The sequence below is a fragment of the Netta rufina genome, assembly GCF_964035555.1.
Source record: "Netta rufina genome assembly, chromosome: 14".
NCBI classification, from domain to species: Eukaryota; Metazoa; Chordata; class Aves; order Anseriformes; family Anatidae; genus Netta; species Netta rufina.
Window position 1 is genome coordinate 14,586,898 of NC_140137.1, and position 27,149 is coordinate 14,614,046.

The following is a 27,149-nucleotide window of genomic DNA, read 5'->3' on the forward strand; positions in this document are numbered from 1 at the left end:
AGCCCTACAGCTCTTTCCCCAGCTCCATCCCACCGCCCGTTGTGGGATCACCAGCTGGGATCACAGGCAGGGTGTTAGGGATCCATGCCGAGTACAAACTTTCTCCTTTGCTTTCTCCTAGACCCTTTAGGCATGTGAGAGGGCATCAGTCTCACTCCCACCTTGGGCAAGCAACGTGAGGCTTTTTGGAGAAAATTCTGCTTCGCTGTGACCCAGACAGCTTCTGACCAGCCTCTTGTGTGTCTCCTAATGAGGAGCGGTGGTGTTTTACTACCAGAAAAACATAGAGATATACAGCTGAAGGAAGCGGGAAGCTTTAAGCTGCGTTGTTTTCAGAGAAAATAAAATTTAAACAACAAATATATATATTATTGTTCTAAAAATTAAAGTGTGGTCCCCAAAATGTGACGGAAACCCACTCGGTCAGCGTGAAGAACAGGCCAAAGGGGCTGCGAGCACCCCATGGATGGATGGCGAGGCTCCAAGCCAGCACCCCCCGACCCCCCGGCACCACCACCCCGCTGCGGGGCCGGGCTCGGTGCGGGGCCGGGTCCCGGCGGAGCCTCCCCGGGCTCCGGGGGCGCTGTGCGGGGCCGGAGCTCAGTGCTCGGCCTCGGCCCGCCCCTTCCTTCGAGCCGGGACCGGGCTCCGCCATGCCGGTGGGTGCGGGCCGGGGGCTGCGGGGCCGGGGGGAGCCGGGGGGAGCCGGGGGGAGCCGGGGGGAGCAGCGGTCCCCGGGGCGCTGCGCTGCGACCCCCGCCCCGTGGAGCCCCCCCCGGGGGTATCGGCACGGGCAGCGCCTGCTTTAGGGCCCCGCCGAGCGAGCCTGGGGTTCATTAATGAAAATATTTAGGAAACGCTAATTAGTCGGCAGGGGGGCTATAGGGGTGCCCCAGCGCCGTGCCGGGCTGAGAGCTGCGGTAGTTGCAGGGGGTGGGGGGCGAAGGGCGTAAAGGGATGTGGTTGCAGGTAGCGAATAAAAAACTGCCCTGAATTGATTTTTTTAAAGGGAAAATTATTGTGGTTTTTTTTAGAAAGGAAGGTAGGGTCCGGGCAGTGCCAATGGTTGCACGGGCTGGCCGTGTTTGTGCAGCCCCGTATCTCTCCAGAGGAATGCGGATAGCGCTGCGCCCCGGCGGGGTAAAGGCATGAACAAACAGCACTCGTGCCCTTTCATTTCTTATTTAACATTTTTGTTAGTTTGTTGTGTTGGGGCCCAGCCACCTTATAGACACCAGAAGAGGATGGGCAGGTACCAGACCGCCAGGGGCAGCTGGAGTGGGGCCACCAGAAGCCCCCAGCGCTGGCAACCTGTGCTGGCCCTGAGGTGGCCTGGCCTCCATCCCGGGGCTGGACCAGGCATCTCCAAAGATCCCTTAGGGTTGTTTCAGCGATGGACACCACAGGCAGGAGTACCGAGAGCTCTAGGTTTGCCGAGGAGCCCGCAGTGGGACGTGTGGACCTTTGATCCGTGGAGGTTTTGAACCCAGCTCCCCAAGGCAAAGGGCAAGTGTGGAGGATGGCGGTGGCTGCGTCCCCCTGACCCCTCGTCTGTTTTTTTTCAGAAGCACGAGTTCTTCGTGGACATGACCTGTGAAGGCTGCTCCAATGCGGTCACCCGCGTCCTGCACAGGCTGGGAGGTGAGTCAAGCTGCTAGCGCTGCATCTGTGACTGCCAGCTCGCTGCAGCAGTGTCAGCTCTGGGGCTGGACATCGCTGCCCCACGTCCTTCATTTTGCTTAGGAAGCAATGTGGGTAACAGCTGAAAGCGGCTGGGAGGAAAGCTCTGCTCCCCGCTCTGCTCTGTGCTGCCGGTTGGGCAGTAACTGATTGCTAACAGGACTTGTCCCTTAGAGAAATGGCATGGCAGGGAGGAGCTGCCAGGCCTGCAGGAGGCTCTGAGTCACCAGGGCCTCATCCTGAACCCGCTGGGAGCTGCATTGGTGGATGCCTGCTCAGGTTGACTGGGCAGAAGGATGGGAGGTGAATGTCTGGCCCAAGGAGGCCCATGGTGTCTGTGGTGCTTCCCTGGATGTGTCATCGGCGTCCCGGTGCAGAGCAGTCACGGCAAAGTACTGGCAAGCAGAGCGTTTGGTGGCTGCTTGCACAGCCTGTTTTTTCCACCACCTGGAAAATTATAACCTGTGTCTCCTTTGTGCTGAGGTCAGCAAGAGAGCAGGATCTGGCCTGCACTCACCAGTTGTGAGGACCTGTCGTCCTGCTCCCCTGTCCTCACCGAGTGGGAACAACTTTCAGTCACCAAGCTGAAGGCCCTGGGACTTCTTCAGGACCCCACTACCAGGCTGTGTCGATTCCAGTTCCTCTGTATGTGGTTGTCAGCACCTCCCTCCTCCTGCTGCTCTTTGACATGCTGGCCAAATTCAGCCTCATGTGATGGAGCAGCAGAGCCCTCAAAGCCCTTACATACCTACAAATTTTGTGATGTAACGTGGCTGGATAGAGACTTTGTAGAGTTGCTTTCACTGCGTTGAGAGTGGCTCACCTTTATTCACCACTGGGATATCCACACAGGAAAGAGTCTTGTGCTTCCTCCTACTTACAGCTGATAGCTGGTGCTGCCTGTGAGAGAACCCGCCCTGCCCCTGTCTTAACCCCTGCACTAGCACCTTCATTAGTGCTCATCCATGCCCAACCTTGGCCCAGACTGAGCTGCTGGAGGGTACAGTGGTTGGTTTCAATTCCACTCATTCTGCTTATTGCATGAGTGATTGTTCTGGGCTAAGGTGGAGTGAGCAGATTAAAGCACTCCAGAAGCTGTGGTGCCCGTTGCTGATCTGTAAGGCAATCTGGCTTCCATTGCACCAGTGCTGGCAGGGCCCCAGCCTGGTTTTGCTGGCTAGTGGCAGTATCAGGGTTTGCTGATAGGAGGCACGTGTACGTTTGGCTGATGGCCTTGGGAGCACAACTGCATGGAAGTAAGTTTTGTCCTGCTCTTAACACTGTTTGGCTGCTTCTAGCTGTGCAAAATGTTTTTCTCTTCCTCGTAGGTGTCCAGTTCGATATTGACCTGCCCAACAAGAAGGTGTACATCGACTCAGAGCACAACGTTGACACCCTCTTGGAAACTCTAAAGAAGACTGGAAAGAGCGCGTCCTACCTGGGGGAGAAATCCACATAGTAACCTGGTATGAGGAGGCTAGGTAGATACCAGGTGTATGAAACACTGAAGAGAGACCTGAGCTTGTTCCAGCTCTCCCAGACAACCAGACTGCTTCCTGGGAAGCACAGAGGAGCAAAGACTTGCAGGTCCAGCTTCAGGAAACCCCTCATTTTGGAGAAGCAGCTGAACCACATGCAGCCAGTACCATTTCCATTTGGGACCCCTTAGCTGCTCCGCAAAGCCCATGGCTAATCCCAACCATGGCTGTAGTGTCTGCAGCCAAAGGAGGACTCACTGTTGTCTGATAATTTGACAGGTCTTGACTGATGCTTTTATTAGCTGACCTGATTGCATGGAGAAAAAAGCCTCTGTGCCATTTCCAGGTGAACCTGGAGTTTGCCAGAGCATATCATGCTCGGAAACAAATTCCAAAGACATTTGTGAGCTGAGCAGAGAGTAAACAAAAATACCAGGGAGACAACTTGATTGTTTCAGCCTGTGGATTCTCGTAGAGCTTCAGCACAATGCTGACATGCACCAAACTCTCCTTACCATGAAATGGTTTTGCAGACAGGATTTAATTTTAGGGGAAAAGGATGAAGTAGGAGGAGAGGGTTGCCCACTCACTGCACATATTGTTCTTAAACGTCCAAGATTATTTTGCAAGATCTCTTAAGAGCTTGTTTCTGTCAGTGGAGCTTTCTAATCCAATGGCATTGTTTTAAAATGGTGTAGTTTGATTATCACAAATACTCAGCATGGATGCACTGAAATCAGTTCATGCTGATTTAATTCCTAATTATTATATTAAAGTAGAGGCTTAAAGCAGCAAGCATTAAACTGATACAAGAAAAAGATGAACTGATAGTAATATGTTTATGCAGTGTATCTGCATTGTTTAGTAGACTGATTTAACAGATTTAATCTGCAATTTGTATCAAATGAACGAGCTTGCAACACTTCTAAGAAGGTTTTCTTTAAATCCTAGTTTTAATCAAATAACACTGCTGTCTAAAAGAGAGAGAGAAACAAACTCTGAATTGATTAGTACCTCAAATAGTTTTCAGCTCACAGTCAGTATGGACTGCAAGTGAAGTTTCCAGCTTGCAGGGACCCGTGGGCTCTGTCTGAAACGTCTATGAACATTAACCATTGCCATTTCCTTTGACTTGTGACCGGCAGAGGGCATCTTTGTATAACTTTTTCTGGTCTGTGCCTTTTTTTTTTTTTCCCCCTCCCTTTTATTTATTTATTTAATTTATTTATTGCAGGAATTCAAGCAGGACTTCAGCAAAACGATGGCTTAACTGTTTGCCTATCTCCAGCTTGCTCCGTCATTTGACCTTTCCCGGCCCTGCCAGATGTCAGGAAGCAGAGTGCTGGCAGGAGGAGACAGCTGCATTTGGGGTTTTAAAAATGGACAAATCTAGAGAAGGAGGTTATACGCTGTTTCTAGTCCCACAGTAAATCAAGGTGCTGCTTCTATCTTTCAGCATATGTCTGTGTGTCTTGTGTGTCTTTGTGCTGCTTTAAGTGGTTTTCAGCATAAGTGGTTTTCAGTAAAAAGATGGCTGTTAGGGCTGGGAAACGAGCCATTACATGCAAGGCAGGTCTCTGAGGAAATTGCACCTATCTTTAGAAGCTGACTGCAACCTCTGCCTGAGGGACACGTCTCAGGAAAACTGAGCTGAATGCTGCTTGGATTCAAGGAATCTGTGACTTGGCAGATGTTTGTTTCCATTACAGAACAGACAAACTCTCCATTCGGGATGCAATGCTGGGAAGAAAGGGCTTTTGCAGAGTGGGTGCTGTAGGTGAGGGATATCCAGGTGTCCTTTGGGGTTAAAGGAGGCCACCAGGCAGCAATCACTGTTCCTCAGCAGCATGATTCAGCTGACGGGCCAACCACCTTGCAGGTAGGAGCAGAGAACACAGGCTCAGCACCAGAGCAGTGCTTTTTAGGTGAATACATAACCACAGGAATGTGAGGAGTCGTTCTGGATCCTGGGCTCATCTCAACACACCTGGATCAGTCCCTTCACCTTCTTGCCCCCTTCCCTGCCCACTTTCAACGAAACAGGCCATAGCCTCAGGGGGCTCTGATGCTGGGCAGGATCCCCAAGCACTGCGTGCACCCACAGGCCCAGGAGGAGAACGCCTGCACTGATGAGAAATGCAGAAGGGGCAGAGGAAGGGGAAGGATGTGGGACTCTCCAACATCTCTGACCAGTCTTAGAGTCTATATTGGTGCTTAGCTCAGCTTCCATCCATTTAATTCAGGTTTCTCATCCCAGTGAAAGCATTGCATGTGTCCTCTGTCTTTTATTTCACCTGGGGGATGTCTGCTGTGTCTACCAGTTTCATGTGGCTTGTCCTGCAGAAAGGAAAACCAACTAAAGTAGGAAGGAAGTGGTTACTTTATATTTAGGAGATATCTCACACATTGAGGTTACTTTTGACATAGTTGCAACTTTTTCTTTCCCTAGAGAGTTTTAGTACTTGAAAGTCTTCTTTACCATTAATGTAAAGCACAATTAACTGCTGTAGATGCACTTGCAGGGGCTGGAGACACTTCAAGGAACATGTTGCAGACTCTTGTTGTTATGTTTTAATATAAGAGAAGCTAAATGACAGAAATTTAACATCACTGCATTATTTTCTTGCATTAAAATCTCCCGGTGGCAGGAAGCTTCCAGAGCCAAGGCCTGGAGCCGTGACCTATTCCTGCTCCGTGCCCTCCTGCATGACACCTCCAGGGTCCCGGAACAGAGCTGCCCTGCACAAATCCCTTTCCCTGGCTTCCCCCTTGCTGTCCTGAGCTGCTGTTTTTGCCAAAGTTCGTTATAATTCATTGCTCCCAGCTTCCTCCCAGGCACGGCCAGTGCCTGCAGCAGCAGCTGGCTGCCCAGCAGCTCAGCTCCGGTGGCAGCGGGCTGTTTGGCACGGAGCTCAGTGGCACGCTGCAGCACAGCTGGCTGTTCCCAGAGCCAGCAGTCCTGGTAGTGCTTGTTCTTCACCAAACTGTCAGGACTGACGGCCAGGGTCGTGCCCACCGAGGAGTAACTCCCAGTCTGGCTTGCTGCAAACCGGACTGCTCGGCCTTAACGTCTGGGCTGCAGCTTTCACTGTCCACGCTGCCCCGGCTCTTTTGTTCCCCTCTCCCCACTGCTGAGCCGGCTGTTTTGGTTAACGCGTGCTTATCTCGGAGCCAGACAATCAGAGGCTCCTGCCCAGCACCAGCCGGGGGGCTCATCCAGATTCCTGAAGCTTCAGCACCCATCCGCAGGGCTGCAGCCTCCCTGGCCTTCCCCAGCCATACGGCATGGATTTGGGGCTGGATTTCCAGCTTTTACCTGCTGAAAAAAGAATGCAGCAGCTTTGGGTGGAAATCAGCTGTGCTGGCAAACTGTGGTGACCCCGAGCTGGCTGCAGATAGAGGTGGGGATGCTCATCATGCAGCCTGGTTTCACAAAGCCTGCCTGGGGCTGGTCTCCTGGAGTAGTGATTGCCCTGGCTGTGCAGCATGGCAGGAGCGTGCAGGCTTTGTGGGCTTTCATACCCGGTGGCTCGTGGCATTTGGTGTCCCTGCGTGTCCTATTCCTCACCCAGCGCCCCAGAGTGGTGGAGACAGAGGGGTGACAAAGCTGCACAGCCACCTCTCTGGTGCCATGCCTGGGGCTGCTGATGGGAGTGAGCATTAACCTTGCAGGCTTATCAGGGAACAGGGCGTTTCGGCCAGGCCGGGCAGCCTGCAGAACACTCTCTTTCTGCCCCCCTTCCATTCCCTGATGAGATAAGGGGATGGAGGGAAGATGGCCCTGCTGGCACCCTGCCTCCAGGCCAGCGAGTGCATGAGGCTCCTGAAGCAGCGGCTCTGCAGGAGCACGGGGTGCGTCCCAAAAGGCCACAGGCATGCAGCTGGGGACAGGTAATGACACCCTGTGCCAGTCCCTGCTTCCGTGTTTGGGCTGCTTGCAGCACAATGTCTTTGCTTTGCTCCTACCCAGCCTCAAGGTCTTTGAAACCTTCCTTCACCAAGCGGACCCAAAATTGTCCCCAGGCTGTGTGTCACGGAGAGGGAGACCCCAAGGAGCCCACACAGATAGTGCCATCACAATCATAACGTGAGCCACGGGACACGAGGCTCGATACCCCGAACACTGAGGCTACAAGGCCATGTTCGAGCAGGGAAAAGCTCAGCTTTTAATGCAAAAACAAAAAGGATGGCCCTTGGAGCTTTCCTGCACCATGGGCATGGAGACAGTGCCAGGCTGCGGGTGGCCAGCAGGGGAGGGATGTGTTGAAAGGACGGGCGGCCGCGAGGTGCAGAGGGGCTGCGGGGGCAGCTCCGACCACAGCCCGGTAGGGACTGGGTAGGGACTGGGCAAAGCCGGCAGGATGGCCTTCAACAGCCCTGTTGTTTTCCCTGCCTCCAAATCGTCTTTGCTCTCCCCCTCGCTGGGGTGCTGCCAGCAGAAGGCATTTGCTTTTCTCCCCCACCGCGTTGGGCTCGCAGTGTGGCCGTTCTCCTGGTGCTGCCGCGCTCCTGGGAGTCATTTTTCACCTCGTGTTGCCTTCCCCGCCTCTTTAACCCCAAATCTGATTTCAGTGGAAACATCTACAGCCTCCAAACCCAGTGCTTTATCCACAGAAGAAAAAGCCGTCCTGGTTATCCCCGAGCTGCCTTAAGCACCACTGGCTTTTCGGCACTTTCTAATTAGCAGCCGGCTGCCAGGGTACGATTTTAGCCCGAGGAGTGGTTGGGCTCAGCTGAACCACCCAGTAAATGAGAGAATTGCCAAAATAGCACCACGGGCTGCAGAAAGCAGGCAAGGGACGGGAGATCCCCTTCAGTGCCTGCAAATGGTGATCCCTTGATGGCCTGGAAGAAAAACCCCAAAAGATAGGGGGTTTCTAGGTTTATTCTGCCTTTAAGTGTGTGCTTGGAGAAACAATCCGTGCTGGCTTCCACCTTCCCTGTTCCCAGCCACTGCCAGCCACACACGGTGATCCAGGCAGACAGCGTGGTCCCTCGGAGGGACCCAAGCTCACAAACTGGCTGGAAAAACCTTCTCTGCCTCTCTGTGCTGGCCCGAGGAGAAGGCTTTTTGGCAAGGTCTGCAAGGAGCCGACCTTCCCTGTCGTGAGGACACAGCCGGGCTGAGGCTGTGCTGTACTGGGTGATGCTCTGAGCCACGCCAACACAGCAGGGATGCTCAGAGCAACCCCAAAATCCCCCACTCCTCCCCAGTCCCTGGCTGGACACACAGCTGCCCTCTGTGACCACCACGGGCACCTTTCCACGTCGCACTTTCCAAACCAGCAAAGCACACCGAGCCCTGACAGACACCCCCGCACCCCGCTGAGACTGTGTCAGCACGAGTAGAAACAAAATAAATAAAAAACAACCTTAATTAGGGACTTCACGGGCAGGAAGTGTGCACGTGTGCTCGCCAGAGCACAAATATTTTCTTTCGGTGCTGCTTTCTCAAAGGGCTCGGCAAGGCGACGGAGGCTTCTTCCCCGCTGCTCACGCCTTGGCTTCAGCCTCCCGCAGCATATACTGGAGCCATTCAGCCCCTTGGCCAAAAGCAGATGAGGAGGGAGGGAAAACAAAGTCAAACGAGCGGGAGAAAGGCGGCTTTTGTGCTGCTCGTGTTTGTGGAAGCCAGCCCGAGCCCCCTTTAGGACGAAGGTGTCCTTTATGGGGCTCCGGGAGCTGTTTCGCAGCCCCGCAGCTGCTGCAGGTGGTGGTGCTCTGGGGTGTGGGATGGGGGGATGTGGGGCACGATGCGAGGTCCCGGCTGCTCTGAGGACATCAGGTTTGCTCTGTGACTGCTCTGTTCCACGGAGCCATCCCAGGAGACCTGGAAGGAGAAGGGGAACTGGTCTGCACTGGGCAGGAGCCTGCAGCCTGGCCCTTCCCAGCATTGTCCCCCTGCTCCTCGTGCTGCTCCCGGAGGGCTGCTGGGTGCCAGTTGTTGCTTTCGGGTTTCCACTGGTCCAGGCCAGCTGAAATTCACTGGGGAAGGCAGGAACAGAGGAGAGATGCTGCACCCCTCGGCTTCCCACAGAAGCCAGATCCCAGCACTGTGGGGTCCCCAGGGCAGGGCCCAGCCCTCAGCCCCCCTGAGTCCGGCCCACCCATTTTTAGGAGATGGGTGAGAAAATACCAAACCCACAAACGCAGATCATCGCCTTGTGAACAAAAGGAGACGCCTGAACACAGTGCCCGAATGTGCTCGGCTGAGCCAAATTCCCCCCTCTCTGGAGCTGCTGCTCGGCCGTGGACAGAGCCTGGCCCCCAAAACCCCGAGTCAGCACAGTGCACAATGCCCAGCGAGCACAACAGGGCTGCCGGCTTAATCTGCTCTGTGCAGCTGAAAATGAATAAATAAATACATAACCACGCAGCTTTTGTCAGCCTGATCCCTCCGACTGCACCAGAAGCCTGCATGGGCCTGGGGGCTGAGGGGGGCATCTGCGGGGTGCCTGGGGCATTGCAGGGAGCAGAGCCAGGGGCTCTGAAAGGCACCAGCCCCATGCTAGCACCCTCCCTGCAAGGAAAGCCAGGTCTTCTGTGGGATGCTGCAGCCCTGGAGGTGATGTTGTTGGAGCATGGGGGCTCTCTATAAAGGAGAAAACCCCAATACCACTGTTTGCATTTATATTTCCTTTTTTTAATATTATTTTTTCCCCTCTTCCCCTGACCGGTGCTAAATGCCAGTGCCCTCCCAGGAGCAGCCAGCAAAGCAGGCGGCTCGGTGGGAACCGTCCAATTTCCAGGGCAACAGGGAGAGGACTGAGCCCAGCGCTGTCCTCGGCTCACAGTGCCGCTCTTATTTCTCCACGGTTTCCTCTCCATTTGCTTTCTTAATTCAGCCTTTCCTCTGCCAGGGGAGAAGCCAAGAAAGCAGCGGTGTGGCACATCCAGAGGCCTCCCCGTGGGCTTTACAACTGCTGGGGGATTTTTAGCTTTCCAGCTTCAAGAGCAGCCCTCCAGGCTTGCCCTGCCCTGAGGTCAAAATATGCCAGAGCACGGTCAAAACAAGAGCAGAGGAAGCCAAGAGGGCAGCTCCGACCCCTTACAGCTCTGCTCTGAGCTGCTGGCTGCTCACCAAAGGCACAGATGAAGACAGGACGATGTACCCTGGGTTGGGATCAGCACCCTCTGCCACCAACACCAGCCACCCATGGCCACCTCCACCACAAGCCCGCTGGGGACAGCAGGACCCGCAGTTATTGTGCCCAAAGACCAGAAAGGGGGCAAATCCCCACTGTCCCCAGTGCCCCCCATCTCATCCGAGTGTCTCCGATCCCCTCCTGCCATCCCTTCCCTTTCCTTCCTGGCATATCAAGACCATGGCTCCTCCGATTGAGGTCTCAGCCTGAGTGGTGGGTGTTCAGCTGCCCCCCCAGGCAGCTCAGCAGGGAGCCAGCGCTAGCAAGAGGCCAGCAGAGCTTCCCCGTGGGCCACCGAGAGCACCCCTGATCCTGGGACAGGGGCTGGGAGAGCCACGTCCAGGCACAGGGAGCTGGGCACAACCCAGCAGCGCTCATCGCCCCGGAAAACAATAGGCAGACCAACCCAACCCAGAGCAGGAGGGCTTTAAATTCACCCCCAGAGGGGGAACAGCACAAAAAACCTCCAGCTGTTATCTCCAGATTTCCAGTCCCAGCAGGAGAGCTGCCGATTGCTGCCAGAGAAGCACATTTGCTTGTGGCTAGGGATGGAAATCAGAGGCAGAAGTTCCCCTACTGAGCTCCGGTCCCCAGCAGGGCCAGGCTCAGCCCCACAGCCTGGGGGGCAGCTGGGGAGGGGGCGGCCGTGCCCCACGGAGCAATGCTGACACTGCAGGGGTGCAGAGCAGAGCCTGGGGTGCCCAAAACGTCAGCCCTCCATGCTGTGGAGACAGCTCCGGGGAGAGCCGCCGGAGCCGGGAAGGAAATCTCTGCCCCCAGGAGTCCCTCCCTTCCTTTCCTCTGCGCACAGCTGCAAGGAGGGATGTGGGGAGGTGTCCCTTCCCAGCCAGGCTCTTCACCCACGCTTTGCAGCCAGAAGCAGCACAGATCTCCATAATGCACCGCCCGTTGTTCCAGAGCACGATGTGCCTCCTGGTTATGGCTGGGCACCTCCAGAGGGGCACAATTCCCCCCCATCCCAGTTGGTGAGGAAGCCATTTCCCTCATTTCCCAGTTCCCACTTTATTCCTGCAAGTGAGCAACAGATTTCTTGGGATCTCTACGCCATTAAAAATCTTCCCCGTTAACCCCGTTAATAAATGCGGGGTGAGCTCTCCCCTGGGGTGCTGCGGGCAGGTTGGTGCAGGAGGGAGGACGCAGCGGGCACCTTCGTGCAAGTCTGAAATGAAGGAGCTGGGAGGTTGACATCAGCAATGATCATTTTTTCCCCCATAAATTAGAAGATTAAAAGGGAGTTCTCCAAATCTAATGCTTTTATTTTTTTTTTTTTTTTCAGCTGTGCTTCTGGCCCCCCATCTCCTCAAACAGCTGTGAGACAGACGGACACGGGGCATGCGGCGCAGGGAAGCGCTGCTAATTTTAGTGGAAGGTCCCAGGAGAGGGACGGAGCCCTGGGCCAGGCAGAGGATGGAAAGTCACAGCGCTCGCTCGGGGCCCTGCACGACCTTGCTATTTCGGGGCTGACCACATCCCACCTTGCCCGAGCCCACAGGCACGGAGCAGCCCCAGGCCCTCCCGCAGCTCCCCTGCTGCTGCCAAGCCCTGGCCAAGGCGGGTGGTGGTTCTCCAAGGGAAGTAAACATGTTTCAGGGCTGAACTGCAATCCCCAGAGCTCATCACACAGGAGAAATGACCGAGGAGGTATTTTCTGCACATGCCCTCATCTGCAGCACAGAGCACCCTGCTGTGTTTTCATCCAGCTTTGGGGGTTGTGTCCTCTCTGGTTTCCTTTACTTTCTGATCAGTGAAATCCTGACGAATAACTCCACACAGATGAAGGAAATGGTTTCTCCAGCAACTGGTCCTTGAAAGGGGCAGAATATTTTTGCATGGCCATAAAGGTCTGAATTGCTCACGGTAGGGAGGTTTTAAGGGACCTGAGCTCCTCAGGGTGGGCAGGGGAGTTCACAGGGCTCGGAAGCGCTCTTGCAGACAATGTGGAGGGAGCCGGCAAGCAGAGGGGATGCAGAAGTTGGCACTTTTGCTGTTGGTTTTGGCCTGGGGAGGCTGCGAGCCCCTGCTCCATGGCCACAGTGATGGGGCAGGGCTGGCAGTGCTCCTGCTGCTGCTCCTTCTTGCTGCCTTGCTGTGTGTGCCATGCCCAGCTCAGCCACAGCCTCTGTGTCCAAATTCCAGGAGTAATCACGGGCTAAAAGCCTGGAGAGACTGCTACCACCCTGTCCTGCTCCAAGCATTTCCTACTGTCTCCCCTTCATCATCTTTGCCTACTCCTGAGCCAACCTGTGCCCGGCTTTTTTCCTCTGTACGGGACCATCCCAAATGTGTTCTGCCAAAACCAACCCCGTTTTGTCTCCTGACACCCTGTTTTCGGAGCTCCCTGCACCTGGCTCCTGCCTCGTTCTCCTGGGATGCCTCAAGCCGGGGCTTGTTCTGCAGCAAGCTCCGCTCAAGCAGAAAGAAATGTCAGAGCAAAAGTCAGAAAACTGCTGCAAGGAGGGTTAATAGAAGGACAATAACGTCTCGTTCCTCGGCCTCCACAGGGAACTGTTAAACTTTATGGACTTTCATTTAACAAGCAGCCCAGCCTCCCCTTCTTCAGCGTGCCTTGCCCTCCCCAAAACTATTTTTCCCTGTTCCTCTTTGCCTCCCGCAGTGCAGAAGCCCGGAGCAAAACTGGCCATCACTTCAAGCCTGTGCTCTCAAACGAGAACCCAGATTTTCCAAGACACCCTCTCACTCATGACCCAAAAAAAGTAGAAACAGCTGGACCCGGAGACCCTCCTGCCTGAACCTTGTCCTTTGCCTTTCTGGTCTTTTCCTTGCTGGTGGTTATTGCCACTGCTTCCCTGGCACTTGGATGTCTCAGGGCAGGGAAGGTTTCACCTGGGCACTGCCCCCAGGGCAGCCTCTAGGACAGCCAGGCCGTGTTTATCCTTGCGAAGAACCTGCCACTGCAGCCCGGGAGCTTCCCTCGGTGTGTCCCAGGGGCTCCAAGGTGGATTCCTGTTTATTTCCTCAAGTAGCTCTATTCATAGCCTTCAAATGCTGCCAAGCCACATCTGTCAGGACCGAGAGGGCTCAAAAGGGCATCTTAGGTGAACACTGGAGGCAAGGTGGGAGTGCCCAGCTCCAGCAGTGCTTGCTGCCCTTCTCCCCCAGATGCCTTAGTGCATTCTCTGCACGTCTCCATCGCAAGGTCCCGAGCAAAGGAGAAGCTGGGCTGAGACACCAGCCCGTAATTCGGGCACACAGCGGGAAGAAATGCACAGCAGCCCCCCTGCAGCAAGGGAGAAGTCCTTCCAGGGAAGGCAAGGAGGCCCCTTGGATATTGGGGATCTTGGCCATTCCCCGTGCTCAGTGCAGGGGCACTCTGAGCAAGGTGGGGGACAGCTCTCCCTTGGCACGGGAAGACCTTCCACCGAAGGCTCTGGCTATGAGCCTGCAGACAGCACGGAAAGATCGAGGTGTCCCGCAGCGTCCCAGCTCCCAGGCTGTGACTCACTGCAGAGCCACGCACAGCTGGGCTTCTCCCCCTGCCTGCAGGCCTCTCCTGACAGCTGATAATCCGCAGTGCCACGCACCCCTCCTTCTCTGTCTGCTTCCAACACAGCCAGAGCCCCGCTCTCCCGCATCGCCCCTCCACGGAGCTCAGGCTCTCTGGGCACTGGGAGAGACCCCGGTGGGTGCTGCCTGCTGGGCCAGGTGTCGGTGCTGTTCCTGAGCCCACAGGGACAGTCCCAGCCCAGCAGGGAGCCGGCCACCTCGCCACCTTCCCTGGGCAGTTCAGCTTCGCCCTGCCTGGCTTCCAGCCCTGAATGGCAGCCACACGCCAGCTTAGCGCACATGCAGACAGCATGCTCTTTCTCCCTCTGATCTCCTCCTGGAAATAAATAACAGGAGTCCTCCTGCGGGACCTGCTGACATGCCTCTGCCTTTTCTTTTTCGCCCACCCCGCTCCCCTTTCCCCGAGCTGGCTGCTGGTCCCCAGCTGTGTCCCCTCCCCATGCCGCCGCGGTGTGCCAGGAGCTCGGCCGCACACCCCTCAATGACCACTCAGTAAATGACATTCCCGCAGCGCTTCCAGGGCATCCTGTTTATTTATGTGCACTTTGGGTTCATTGTTTTGCTGTAGGGTTCATCGGCAATTAATGCAGGAACATCCTCCTCTCCAAAAACACTCCCGAGAGAATCCCTCCCGGGGCAGAGCGAAGGAAAGGCTCCTTGCAGCGACTGATTTGTGAGTGGGAGACAGCAGGGCTATTATTCCCTGCTTGTATCACCTCCACGTTTCTCTCCTTCCCTTAGAGCAAAATTGTTCCCCTTTTGGGGAGCCCCAGGGTTTTCTTCAGTGTGTGAGCCCAGGTCTGCCCAGCTGGGCTTCCAGCAGGATGAAGTTGGATTTTGCACAGGGGTTAGCTCGAGTTCAAACCTCAGCCTTGCAAACCTCTTGGCCTCGCTGCAAACTGAGCTCAAGCCCCGGGGGTCTGGCCCTGTTTGCTGCGTCGAAAGACAGATTTTGGGTGGCCACCTGAGCGGGCAGCGAGTGGCAGGGACCTGGGCACAGCAGTGCCTGATGCACCCAAGCTGGACCAAGAGGTGGGTGCTTGCTGCAAAGCCCTGCCAGTGCTGCGAGGGGTCCCGGGTTAGAAGAGACCCCATTGGACCATCACCTGCCCAGTTCCTGAGCTTCAGAGGGCAAAAGATGCCCCTCTAAGCATGTGTGAGGTCTGTGTTTTCCCCTGGCACACTGACATCCAAATCTCTCTTTGACAGCCCCGCTAAGCCTTGTGAGCGTGGAGAGGGCTTTCCAGGACTCTTTTATTGCAAGCTCTCCGTCATTTCTGGAGCTGCTTAAAGCCTCTGAGACTGAAGAGCAGGCCAGGCGCTGCAGCCCTTGCTTCCCCCTCCCCACACTCCCCCTCCAGCCCTCAGTGACACCGCAGCGCCTGCCAGGAGCCTGTCCTCATGCAGGATCTGCCCCCGGGTGCGATGTGTCTGGGGGCCCCTTCCCCACCCAGTGACCCCCAGAGGGCAGGGGGACACCAGGACCCCCCCCCCACCAGCACTGGGGCATCTCCAGATGTGACTGCACCCCTGCAGCAGGCTGCTAGCCGCTCTCACCCAAAAGCAGGCTTTAAGCCGCCACGTATGTAAAGAAATCCCTGTTGTAATTATCCTCCTGGCACTGCCGTTTGTCTGAGCCATTAGGAGAGGGCTTAGCTTCGGGCTGCAGCTCAGCGCACTGAGCAATTGCCACGTTGTCAGTTAGAAAAGACGTGGTTTCTTTTCTCTTTTTTTTTTTTTTTTTTCCTCCCTAAAATTTTTTCCAGATGTCTCTCTCTCTCTTTTTTTTTTTTCTTTCCCCTCTTCGCAGAAACAGCTGCACAATCTCAATGCGAGCCGTGACTAATCCAGCGCAGAGAGCATGCGCCTCCTCGGGGTGTGGATCCAGCACATGGGACTGGGGCTGTGGGGGGGATGTGTGGCCTCTGGAGCCGAACAGCACCTAGGAAAGGGGTGCTGAGCTACGCAGGGGAGCTGTGGACACTCAGAGATGCTCCAGATGCCACATGGTTGTCGGCACGTGGACACGAGGTGTTCGGCAGCATCGCCACGCTGTCCTCAGCACGCACCGAGATGGTGGTACTGGGACCTTTTGGGGTGGCTCTGTGGGGACAGGAACATCCACATAGCACTCGGGGAAGGTTTTTGGATGGTGTGCAGCCAAATAAAGCAGGCTTCTCGTGTCCTTCCCCGCCGGCCTCCTGGGCAGCCTGACTGCAGATATCCGCTGCCTCTCTGGGAAGTGGTGATGGTGACATGGCCCCTCCACTCTCTCTTTCTTTCCCCTCCCCTTTCCCTTTTGCTTTTGTTTATTTTTTTGTTTCTCTTTGGCCATAAGGATGTTTATGCTTACATCTGCTTCTTGCACGTGCAGCAGAAGTGCCGTGAGGCCAGAGGAGGGGCGTGCTGAAGAGGTTTTAAGTCATGAAGGCACCCTACAGAGCAAGGAGCCGGCACAGCCTGGCAGGTCGAGGCAGGCCAGCTCCTCTGCTGGCACCCAAATCAGCAGCACCATCGGTGGGAAGAGCCAGGCACCAGGTCTGTGCCTCAGTCCCTCTCAAAGGTAGCGTGTAATCACGAGGAATGGACCCAGGCAGCCGAGACAAAACATGATGCTGCATTTTATTACTGGTGTCCTTCACCCTGCTGGTGCCCAGACTACTTGTCCCTAAGTCTCTGTCCTTCCAGCTGCCCCTGGAGAGCTCCCGCACCTCCCCTGGCTGTGTGACACGGTCACAGGGCCACCCCAGCTCACCACGGGCGGGTGGCAGGTCACCAACCCACCCGGGGGGGTCCCCGATTCCAGCAATTTGACAGCCTTGCCTTTTGGCTGCTGCTTTTGATTTTGGGGGCTCATCCTGAGCACCAAGGGGAGCAGATGGGGGAAGCCACCTCCAGCTGGCTTTGCTGCTTGGCTGCCTCTGGCCGGGCGGCTGCTCCAGCTGGGTTATAGCCAGCAAGGTCAAAATGCGAGGTGCTCTCTGTGGGGACCGGCGGGTTCAACCAGCACATTTCCAGGACACGGGATTTGCTCAGATCTGCTGGACGATAATCACGGCAGAGAGCAGAGTGCTGAGGAGCTTTCCTCCAAGCCAAGCTCTTCCCTGCCCACCGGGAGCTATTTCAGACGTCATCCCTCTCTGCACTCTGGAAAACGGGGATCATTCTTTCCTCTCCCTTCCCACAAGGCAGCCCCAGAGGGCAGCAGCGTTAGGAGAGGGGAGCCAAGTCTCTTCTCCCTTCCTCTGCGTCCTCCTGAGGGTGGAAAACACCAGCTCAGAGAGCAAACCGTAGCAAAATGACAGCATTTAAGGGTTTAACTGCAGCAGGCCGTGGTGCCAGGAGCTGCACAAACCAAGGAGGGACGTGGTTGTCCTCCCTGCCCTCCGGTGCCAGAGCCAGAGCCCCAAAAATCTCATTGCAGCAGTGCAGGGGAGAGGTCGGGGGGGTCCCAATCCCTGCAGGACCCTTTTGACGGCAGCCCCGCTTGATTCCTCTGGTCTGCCCTCGGCACCATGGCCGTGTCCCTGCCTGTATTTTGGGCTCAGAGCCGGGAGGCGGGTGGGGACAGCCCACCAGGGAGAGAGGCAGAGGAAGAGACTGATTTGGAAAGATAGCGAGGAGGAGGAGGAGGAGGAGGAGGAGAGGCAGCAGGAAACCCAGCCCACCCTTCGCCTTCCTGCTGCCTCCTTCTAAAACCCACAGATTCCTCCAGCCCTCCCCAGCGCCTGAAGTTTCCTCAGCCCTGCTGCCAGGACTGCGAGGTATGGCCGGAGCCCTTCTCGGTCTCCTTCGTGCTGCTGCAGCTCCTGCTCGCGGGGATCCTTGCAGGGACCCCAGCCCTGCAGCCCTCCCACCCCAGCACTGCTCGCCCCGTGCCTCCCACCCCGCGCGGAGCCTTCGGGGACCCTTCCTACCTCCTTCTCTCGCTCCTCTTTGCAGCTTCCCAGCTCCTAACCTGTTACTCTATTTCACCACCACATCGCCAGCTTTAACGGTTTGGGGTCACCTGGCCATAGAGCTTCAATTGTTCTCCCTTCTCCCGTTTTCCCCTCTGGCTTTTGGGGTTGTTTCCTTAGGGAGATGCACTAGACCGAAGTCCTGGCGCATCCTGCACGGCAAACCCGATCTAGTTACAAACCCGTCCCGACCGTGCACAGCCCCGGGTGTGCTGGCAGGTGACATTTTACTCACCAGAATACCTAGGGGAAGAACAAAAGGGTTGTCAGCTTTATCTCAGCGCAGCCGCTCTCATTTTTCCTGCAAAAAGAGAAAAAAAAAGACACTCGGCTTTTTGTTCCAGGCAGACCGAACCCATTTCAGGTCCCGCTCCCTGGTTTGCTCAACTCCAGCTGATAGCTGGTGGAAACAGAGAGACAGGAGAGGAGGAACAAAACTCTTTTTTTTTGGCTTTTTTTTTTTTTTTTTTTAAGTGCAATAACTTGGGATCAGTCGGACACGGCTCCGGAGCCAGGCAGAGGAGCCGAGGGCTCGCTTCCTTTAAAGGCAGCAGCTGGCCTTGGTGACGTGCAGGCAGCCAAACCCTGCTCTTTGTGTCCCCCCTGTAAGAAATCTCTGCTCTGCTGTCCAGCCGAGGGAAGGAAACCTCGCAGGGAGGGGGCTCGGCTCCCCTTTCACATCGGAGGAAATTCGGGGGCACCGGGGAGGTCGCCAGCACTCCGGGTGCTTGATCAACACCACCGTGCAAGAGCCCAAAAAATCTTCTTCCCCACCCCAGGGACAAAAATAAATCACAGCAGCTCGGGAGGGCAGACCAGGGAAGTTTTTAAGTGGAAATAAAAGGCTGTCGTGCCCCGCGCAGCTGTTAGAGCCAGGCTATTGTCTGCCACATAGGCAGGAGCAGGGATGCGGGTGTTGACGGGAGGGGGAAGAGCAGAAATAAACTTTTCAAACTTTTTTGCAAGCCCCTCCTTCCCCTCTACGGCTTCCATGACTCAGCCCCGGTGGAATGTCGGCTCCCATGGAAACCCTCTCTGGGTCCTCTGCTCGGATGGATGTCGGGGCTGTTATCGCTGGAGCGGCTGTGGCGGGGCGAGTGCTGGGAATGCTTTGAAGATGGTTTGCATTTCTGCAGTGCATTTAGCAGAAGGATTTTTTTTTTTGCTCTCCGCTTTGTGGAGCCGTGCCTCGGTGGGAGATCAGCTTTCAGCTTGCCCCGGGAGCCCGAGGGACCCGCTTGCAGCTGGCACACGAGCATCCCGGCTCCTTTTGGCACTGCCCCATGGCCAGAGGGAACAAAAGCAGCGGCACAGGCAGGGCAGCAAAATGCGTTATCATCTCCCCTTCTGGCTGCATTCTGCAGGGTATCCCCGTGCTTGCAGCCCGCTCTCATCCATGCACTTCTGGCACTGATTGAACTGCTTCCCATTCTGGGTGCAGTTTGCAGCCTGGGCAGACTGGGAGAGCTTCGAGCCAACGCACAGCTCCACCAGTACAAGGGCTCTCACTGCTTTGTTAGTAAGTTCTGTAAAGACCTGGTGCATGTGTAAGTGCCATCACAGCAGCTCAAGGCACTCTTTGCCAGGTCCATGGGCTGACAGGGTGCGGATGTCCCCAGTGGGTGCACGGAAAGATGGGGTGGGCAGAATTTGTCCTGTGTGCATGAGCTGTAGGGAATTTCTCTCCCAGCCAAACCCACCTCGGCTCTGTGACCCCAAACACTTGATGTGAGCGCAGGGGGACCCTGTAGGTGGCAGGGACAGCGGTGGTCCCCTGGGACCTCGCACAGGCTGCAGTGCCATGCAGGCAGGGAGCTGCGGGGAGCTTTCTGGGTTCTGGCACACACAACTCATCTTTCAGACCAGATTTCCAACCGAAATCGGTTGGCGATGTAAAGCTCAGAGGGTCCTGCTTGCACAGCAAGCCCAGGGCTGGGTGATGGGCTCACAGCCCTCACCTCGTGTCCCTGCGGTGGCCACACTTTGTCACCTGCCAGCAAGGCGTGAGGGTTTTTTTGCCCTTCCATTGCCCACTCCTGCCCCTGGTGCTGGAGGTAGGGGGCCAGGCAGCAGCAGAGGCTGCCGGGGTTGTCCTGTGCATCGCAGCAGCCTCGGGGAGGAGCTGGCAGAGGGGCCAGGAGAGGCTCCTCCCCACGCTAACGTGGCATCCGTGGGGCTTATGCAACCCTGGCTAGGGCCAGTGCCACATGGGCCATGCTGCTCCCTCCAAGGAGCCTCCTCCAGAGGCTGCGCTGCCCGGCCCTTGCCCGCCTCCACCCACCAAGGCACCCGGGCTGGGCTGGAGGGGACAAAAGGGACCAAAGGGACCCATCGAGAGGCATTTGTAAGAGCCACTAGACCGTGTTTACACAGCGAGTGGGAGCTGAAGTCCCCACTTAGGATGCAAGTGGGGTCAAGCGTTGGCCGGGCTGCACATCCACTGTCCTGGGGTGAGCTGAGAGCAGCCTTTAAGTGCTGAGGGGGCTTCTCTCAATTTTAGCTGGAGTTTGGTTTGGGTACAGTGTGCCTCTGACATCCCCGTGTGCTTTCTGCCCGGCATGCTCAGCAGCCCTCTCTGTGCCCAGGGTGTGCAGGCTTCCAGTGTCTTAGAAAGCCCTGGCTCCTGCTGGTACCTGTTGGCAGGTAGCATCCTCTTGGACGGCAGGACCATGGCAGGGAGGGAGACCCGCAGCAGCCACTTGCTCTGCTGGAGCAACGCTGCTTGCAGGGCTCCTGAGCTGTTAGTTCAGGATTTTTGGCCACCGGACATTCAGGAAAGGCTGTGTCCTTGCAAAGCAGCCAGGGTCTCACAGACAGGGCAATGTCCTCCGCGCACAGCCTCCAGGAGGATGTTGTTTTTCAAATAAACTTATTTTCCTATCTCTGGCATGAGACGGCGCTGCAGGCTTGTTTGCTCAGACTCTTTCGTGCTCCTTCTTCCTCCAAACACAACACCGGCAGCTCCAGCTGTCTGCTGGCTCCTGGCATGGCATTCTCTGAGCCCGGCTCGCTGCACGCAGACTTGGAAACTTAGGTATTTTGGGGCCTAGGGGAAATGATCTGAGAGGGCCTCGGTCTGGGGTTGGGCTCTCCTTAATGCCACTTTCCCTGTGCCCATGCCCTGCCCTCTGCTCCCGGCTGGGCTCTGCCGGGTTTCTGCCCACCGAGCACCAGCGAACCTCAGAACCTCTTCCAAGGCAAACAAGCCCCTTGGGAGAAGCCCAGGAGAAACCTTTACAAGCCAGGGGATGGCAGGGAAGGAGGAAATGGCCGGATTCAGTACTTTTCCACCTCCTTTCCCTGCCCCCAAATAGCCACCTCACCAGGAGGGAAGAGCCAGTGATCTCAGCGCAGCTCCTGGCAAACACCAGGAGGCTCTCAGCAGCTGCCAGAGCAGAGAAAGGCGAGGGGAAGGGATGGTGTGTACCGACTGGGAGCAAACAGGCTCCGTCCCCCATCCCCACACATCCCACATCCCCCCCAGCAGCCGTCCCCACCAGCCCCGTGCTCCCAGCCACCCGACATCCCAGGGTGAGCCGGGTCTGGGTGATGCTGCGAGGCTGGAAGGAGGATTTCAGCCTCTGCCTGGCTGAACATGGCTAAACTAGGTACCAAATACCCCAGCAGGGTGGCATTTGTCACATTTTACACCCAGAGGCCATCCCACACGGGGAGGATGCAAAAGGATGCTTGGAGCACCTTGCCCAGCACCGTCTGTCATAGATAAGCCACCCACCCTCCCGTCCCCGTCCCTGCAGGTGGAGAGGAGGAGGACGAGCGGAAGGGAGCAGGGGGAGCTTTGGCAGGAGGACAGAGCTCTGCCGGGGGGAGTTTTGCTCTCCCTGAGGGCGGAAGGGAGCTGGTATCCCGCTCCCCCGGCTGGCAGGGATGCTGCTGGCATATTAAGCACCCAGCTGAGCTCCTCGCTGCCCTGGCACAGAAGGGCTCCATCCTGCCAAACAGGAACCAGGGGGGGGACGCACGCACACGGGGTGGTTTCACCAGCTGCAGCTCTCCTCCTGGCTCGCATCGCAGCCTGGGGTAGCTGGGCTGCTTGCTCATCTCTGAAACAGCCCCAATCTGGAGGGTGCAAAGTCCTCTCCCTCCTCTTGGAGCTCATCCTCCAGCAGGATACGATCCTGAGGTGTCCTGGTGCCCTCCAAGCCTGTCTGGGGACCCTCAGCTCTGAGCAGGAAAGGAAAAAGTGTATTAGAAACCCGCACATCTGGGGGTGCCGGAGATGGAAGCCTGCTCCCTGCCACCCCTACAGACGTGTGTCCATGTAGGAAGCGGTTTTCTAAGGGATTTAATTCTCAAGCTGACAGTCTCCCTGTCTTTCTGTCCCTCTTTTCCTTTTCCCACTTCCATTTTTCCTCTGAGGGACAAATAAAATGGTGGAGAGATTCATTGCCTGTACCTGGGACTCGTATCAGGGGCTTCTAACATGACTTTTTTTTTGCCAAAACAGCTCATATGAAGGGAAAGGGAACTGCCATTTTGACTGCAGTTTTCCTAATAGATCCTGGAAAGCCTCTCACCCCCATCTTCCCATGTTGCAAAATCAAAAGAATTTGCCTTGGAAACAACATTTGGCTTAAGGTTTTGGCTAGAAAAGCCATCATGTGGGGCTGCAGCGTTGACCAGACAAGGCAGGAAATGGAGAAAACCTTCTGTGCATGTCTGACTGCCACTGTGAGCTCAGCCCGGAGCTGAGTGACCTCCTTCCTCATCCCTCCTCTTCCTCTCCTTTATTCAGGGTTTGCTGAAAGATGAGAGCCTGGATTTTCTTCCTTCTCTGCCTGGCAGGCAAAGCCCTGGCAGCTCCGGTGAGTAGGGGAGCCAGCAGAGCCTCGTGGGGACGTATCCAACACCCGATGGATCTGTTGGGGGTTTTCTTTCCCAATGAATAAAACCAGGAGCCCTGTAGGAAGCACAAAGCAGCCTCACCCTCTTGCATGGTCCCCATGGGATGGAGAAGTGTGGGGGAGGAAACCCAAGGGTGGCCCTGGGATGTCACCGCAGCAGGGCCATCGTCTCCACGGCCCCCAGCTCACGGTCCTTTTCCCCCGCAGCAGGAGGCCCTGCCCGATGAGACGGAGGTCATCGAGGACCCCACCACAGAGGTAGGTGGCCCTGCTCCTCCTCAACATCCCCCCGTCGTGGCACCCACCACCCTGGGGAGAGCAACGGGCTCGGACACCTCCCGTTCTGGTGCTCTGGGAAGCCCCCGTGGTGGCAACCAGCAGTGCTTCTTGGGTTTCTTCCTCCACGTATCAATTATTCTCTGGAAGAAGCTCACCCATCAGCTCTTCCAAAGCATCCCCAAGGCTCGGGGGAGCAGCAGCACTTTGGGGCTGCCAGGGCTGAGCTCTGCGCACCCCGCCACATGCACTCTCCTCTTTTGCAGGAGCCTGTGGGGGCAAACCCCGTCCAGGTGGAGGTGGGAGAGTTCGAGGAACCCACAGAGGATGTAGAGGAGATCGTCGCAGAGAGTGAGTTGCTTTTCCCCTGCCCTGCAGCTTTTGCCCTCTGGCAGGCAGAGACACCATCCCTTCCATGGGTGGGGGACCTTTGGGCACCCCAAACAGTGAGGGGCTCCTTTGGGAAGGGTGCAGGATGAGCACAGTGCCAACAGAGATGCACATTTAAAAGCCAGAGAGGTACAGGATTTCTTCCAGAACTTGATTCTCCATAGCACAGCAAAGCTATTGCAATGTGTGGCCACAGAAAAGAGCCCAGGAATAGTCCGAGGGCTAATGTGGGCTCCTGGGCACCCTCACATCTTCCCCGTGCAGGGAGGGATGCTCGGGGCAGTCTCTGTCTCTGCCTCCCTCTATGCTGGGGAGCCCCGGGGTGGGGCCAGCTCGTGGGAGGTGGGGATGGGGCAGCCCCTGACCTTGCCCCCTGTCTTTCTCCCAGACCCCTGCCAGAACCACCACTGCAAGCACGGCAAGGTGTGTGAGGTGGACGACAACAACTCGCCCATGTGCGTGTGCCAGGACCCCTCCAGCTGCCCGGCCACCTCTGGAGTCTTCGAGAAGGTGAGGGCAGGGGCTGGGTGACGGGGAGGGACCCTGCTGGGACACCGCTGGCTCCAGAGCTGGGCAGAGCCAGGGCGGCAGGAGCTGTTTTCTGACCAAGGAGATGTTTTTTGCCCTGGGGAACAAGTTAAACTCCTCTTTTGGGGGCACTGCCGGGGCTCACGTGCCCCTCACACAGCACCTCCCCGTCCCACGCAGGTCTGCGGCACCGACAACAAGACCTACGACTCCTCCTGCCATTTCTTCGCCACCAAGTGCACCCTGGAGGGAACCAAGAAGGGGCACAAGCTGCACCTGGACTACATTGGGCCCTGCAAATGTAAGTGGGGCTGTTTCCTTCGGGAAGCACGGCTCCCCTTGCCCACGGGCTGAGGTTTAGGCGGGGTGGCAGGATGCTGGTGCTGAGCGCGGTGTCTGGCTTGCAGTCATCCCCGCCTGCCTGGACACGGAGCTGACCGAGTTCCCCCTGCGCATGCGGGACTGGCTGAAGAACGTGCTGATCACCCTGTACGAGCGCGACGAGGACAACAACCTGCTGACCGAGAAGCAGAAGCTCAAGGTGAGGGCTTGGGGCAGGAGCCCGGCAGCTCCTGGGCACGTCCACGTGCACCAAAACCCCTGCACGGAGACTTTCTGGCTCCCAAACACCAAACCCAGCCCCGGGTCCTTCAGGTTCCATCTGTGCTCCTGGGGATCTCTCGCTCACAGCCCTGCAAAGCGACCCGTGGGCACCCCATGCGAAGCCCCCCAGGGTCCTTTTGTGTCCCCCTGCCCCTGACACGGCTCTCCCATGGCAGGTGAAGAAGATCCATGAGAACGAGAAGCGCCTGGAGGCCGGCGACCACACCGTGGAGCTGCTGGCCCGCGACTTCGAGAAGAACTACAACATGTACATCTTCCCCGTGCACTGGCAGTTCGGGCAGCTGGACCAGCACCCCATTGACGGGTGAGCATTGGCAGGGCAGGATGGGGCCCCACCAGGTCCCCTCCCTGCCCAGGTGGCACAACCAGGGTGGTTTGGGGGCAGCAGGAGCCCAGGAGATGGGAGGGGAGCTCTTGTGCAGAAAGAGGGGCGTCCCCCAGCCCCGACTGCTCCCGTCGCCCTCGGATGCAGTTTGTGTCTTCTCAGATTTACCATCAGAAGAGAGTTCCCTAAAATATCTTCATCCCAAGGCCACGGGGATAACTGCAGCAGCTGAAACAGCAGCTGCTGGCTTAGAGCTGGGTGTGGGTATGGTGATGACCGGGCACACAGCCCCCCGGGAAGAACCCCAGCCCCTGGCTATTTCGTGATTAACGCAGCCTGATGCAAGGGCAGACCCCATCCTTAACCTCCAGTATACCTACTGGTGGATACTGGGAGGGATACTGGGAAACTGGTGGGATACTGAGAGAGCAGCTCAGACCAGAGCTGGGGCGCTGACCCTGGGTGTCCCCGGCAGGTACCTGTCCCACACCGAGCTGGCCCCGCTGCGCGCCCCCCTCATCCCCATGGAGCACTGCACCACCCGCTTCTTCGAGGCCTGCGACCTGGACAACGACAAGTACATCGCCCTGGAGGAGTGGGCCAGCTGCTTCGGCATTAAGGAGCGTGAGTATCTGCCTGCCCGGGCCGGGGACACCCAAAAATTTCCCCCCCAGGGATGCAGCAATGGCCCTGGGTGGCGGGGAGCAGGGGAGGGGGATGCGGGAGTGACCCCGGCAGCGCCCATCCCCTAACCACGTCTCTCTCTTTTCCTTCCACAGAGGACATAGACAAGGATCTTGTGATCTAAACCCCCAGCTTCCTGCTCCGCTGCCAACTTTGTCTCGTTTTAACCTTCCCACTTCCTTCGGTTTTCGAACCGCTTTTCGTTTCGTTTCGTTTTCCACGGGAACAAGGTGCTAATATAGGTCTAAACGTATGTAGTATCGGTGCTAAGAGAAGTAACAGCCCTTCACAGCCTAACCCGTTACCACTAGATTACCCGCCTGGCTCTTTCCACCTGCTCTCACCAGCCCTCTCCCCCCCCCTCGACGTGCCTTTATGATTGACTGACCCCGTTCCTGGATGAAATACCCGCTCTGGATCCGCCCTCGGACCGATTCCTGTTATCTCCTTACTAACAGCACGTCCTCGGACACGCGGCACGGACACAAAAGGTCTCAGCTGATTCACTGCCCGAGCCTCAGAGCACACGGGATGTAGGCAGAGGGGGCTTTCGGGGCGGGTGATGTTGTGGTCACCCAGCTCGTGGTAGAGGGGGGGGATGGAGAGGGGTGAGGAAGGCATAGAAAGGCAGGATTTTGTTCTGAGTTGTTTTCTAATAGCATTCCCAGGGCTTGAATTTAACAATCATTGGGCACCAAAAAAAAAAAATAAATAAATAAAAAAGGGCTAATACAAGAAACAAACAGGAAAATGCACAAGAAAAAGAAAAAAAAAAAAAAAAAAGAAAGAAAAAAGAAAACGAATGCAACAAAGTCATCCCATCCTGTAAAATCCCCTCAAGAAATAAAGGTTTGAAAGTGCTACGTGCTTTAATATTACTCGATGACTGTACTGCTCTTGTGTTCTCTCTGCTGCAAGGGGAGATGTGGGGTGCTCGCGGCTGACCCCGCTGGTGCCGTTCTGCTGTCCTGGAGACCAAGCCCTTGGCTCCCCAGGTGACGGTGCCCACCTCTGCCTCGGTTGCTCTTAAATTCCAGCCCTGTTCTCCCAGGGAAGCTGTGCTGGGCTCGCAGGGGACGTTTCTGCTCGGAGGGGCGTGCTTGGCGCACACGCGACGCGGTGCTTTTTCCTGCTGTGGGTTTTTGGGTTAAAGGATGGGCGGGAGGGAAGGGAGAAGTTATTTGGATTTTGCTTTGTAGAAAGTGTCCTGAAAGGAGCGAAGGGGTGGTTAAGTCTCACAGGCTGAGATATCTTTTTTTTTTGGTTTTGTTTTGTTTACCTCTGAATGTTCCCTGTGCCTTATATTATTAAATTCTTGCCACAGTGTGAGCAACCTGATGAGTCTCTGTAATAAAAAGTACTGATTTGAAACACTGACACTAAACGAGCCTGCGATGTCCCTCTGTTCCTTCCCACCCCAACCACGGGGAGGGTCACACATGGGTGGCACAGACACGATGACCCGGTGCTTTGGGCTCTGGTCCCAGGGCTCACCTCCGTGATCCCAAAGACACCAAATATTGAGGGTCTTCATCAGGAATTTCAATGCCTATGGTGAATGCTTAGTTGCCTCAAATTAACCATCACCAAAAAGGCATTAATGTGAAAAAATGTGGCTCAGGAGGGAAGATGGGCTGGGGCCATTTGGG

The 27,149-nt window shown here is 56.4% G+C and overlaps 2 protein-coding genes across 3 annotated transcripts; both read left to right on the forward strand.

Moving 5' to 3' along the window:
- The first annotated feature begins 612 nt into the window (after positions 1 to 612).
- On the forward strand, positions 613 to 5,749 carry ATOX1 (antioxidant 1 copper chaperone). 2 transcript variants are annotated; one of them, XM_084295219.1, is made up of 4 exons: positions 613 to 659; positions 1,566 to 1,641; positions 3,009 to 3,161; positions 4,393 to 5,749. In XM_084295219.1, exons 1-3 carry the CDS (start codon positions 654 to 656, stop codon positions 3,137 to 3,139), a joined length of 213 nt encoding a protein of 70 aa, XP_084151345.1. In that variant the 5' UTR covers positions 613 to 653; the 3' UTR covers positions 3,140 to 3,161; positions 4,393 to 5,749. The 2 variants fall into 2 exon arrangements, with proteins under 2 accessions (XP_084151345.1, XP_084151344.1); XM_084295218.1 differs by having other exon boundaries at positions 3,009 to 3,146.
- Positions 5,750 to 17,562: 11,813 nt separating this feature from the next.
- SPARC (secreted protein acidic and cysteine rich) lies at positions 17,563 to 26,647 on the forward strand. Its single transcript, XM_084295562.1, has 10 exons — positions 17,563 to 17,613; positions 22,565 to 22,634; positions 22,881 to 22,931; positions 23,216 to 23,300; positions 23,728 to 23,849; positions 24,048 to 24,168; positions 24,275 to 24,408; positions 24,647 to 24,795; positions 25,292 to 25,440; positions 25,596 to 26,647. Exons 2-10 carry the CDS (start codon positions 22,578 to 22,580, stop codon positions 25,622 to 25,624), a joined length of 897 nt encoding a protein of 298 aa, XP_084151688.1. The 5' UTR covers positions 17,563 to 17,613; positions 22,565 to 22,577; the 3' UTR covers positions 25,625 to 26,647.
- The last annotated feature ends 502 nt before the right edge of the window (positions 26,648 to 27,149 follow it).

Bases quoted from the DNA above. Each gene is read 5' to 3' on its own strand.
- ATOX1 (XM_084295219.1), top strand. The intron at 1,642-3,008 runs GTGAGTCAAGCT...TCTTCCTCGTAG, and splicing joins CGTCCTGCACAGGCTGGGAG to GTGTCCAGTTCGATATTGAC.
- SPARC (XM_084295562.1), top strand. From the start codon at position 22,578: ATGAGAGCCTGGATTTTCTTCCTTCTCTGCCTGGCAGGCAAAGCCCTG. The intron at 23,850-24,047 runs GTGAGGGCAGGG...CGTCCCACGCAG, and splicing joins CCTCTGGAGTCTTCGAGAAG to GTCTGCGGCACCGACAACAA. The intron at 25,441-25,595 runs GTGAGTATCTGC...TTCCTTCCACAG, and splicing joins CTGCTTCGGCATTAAGGAGC to AGGACATAGACAAGGATCTT.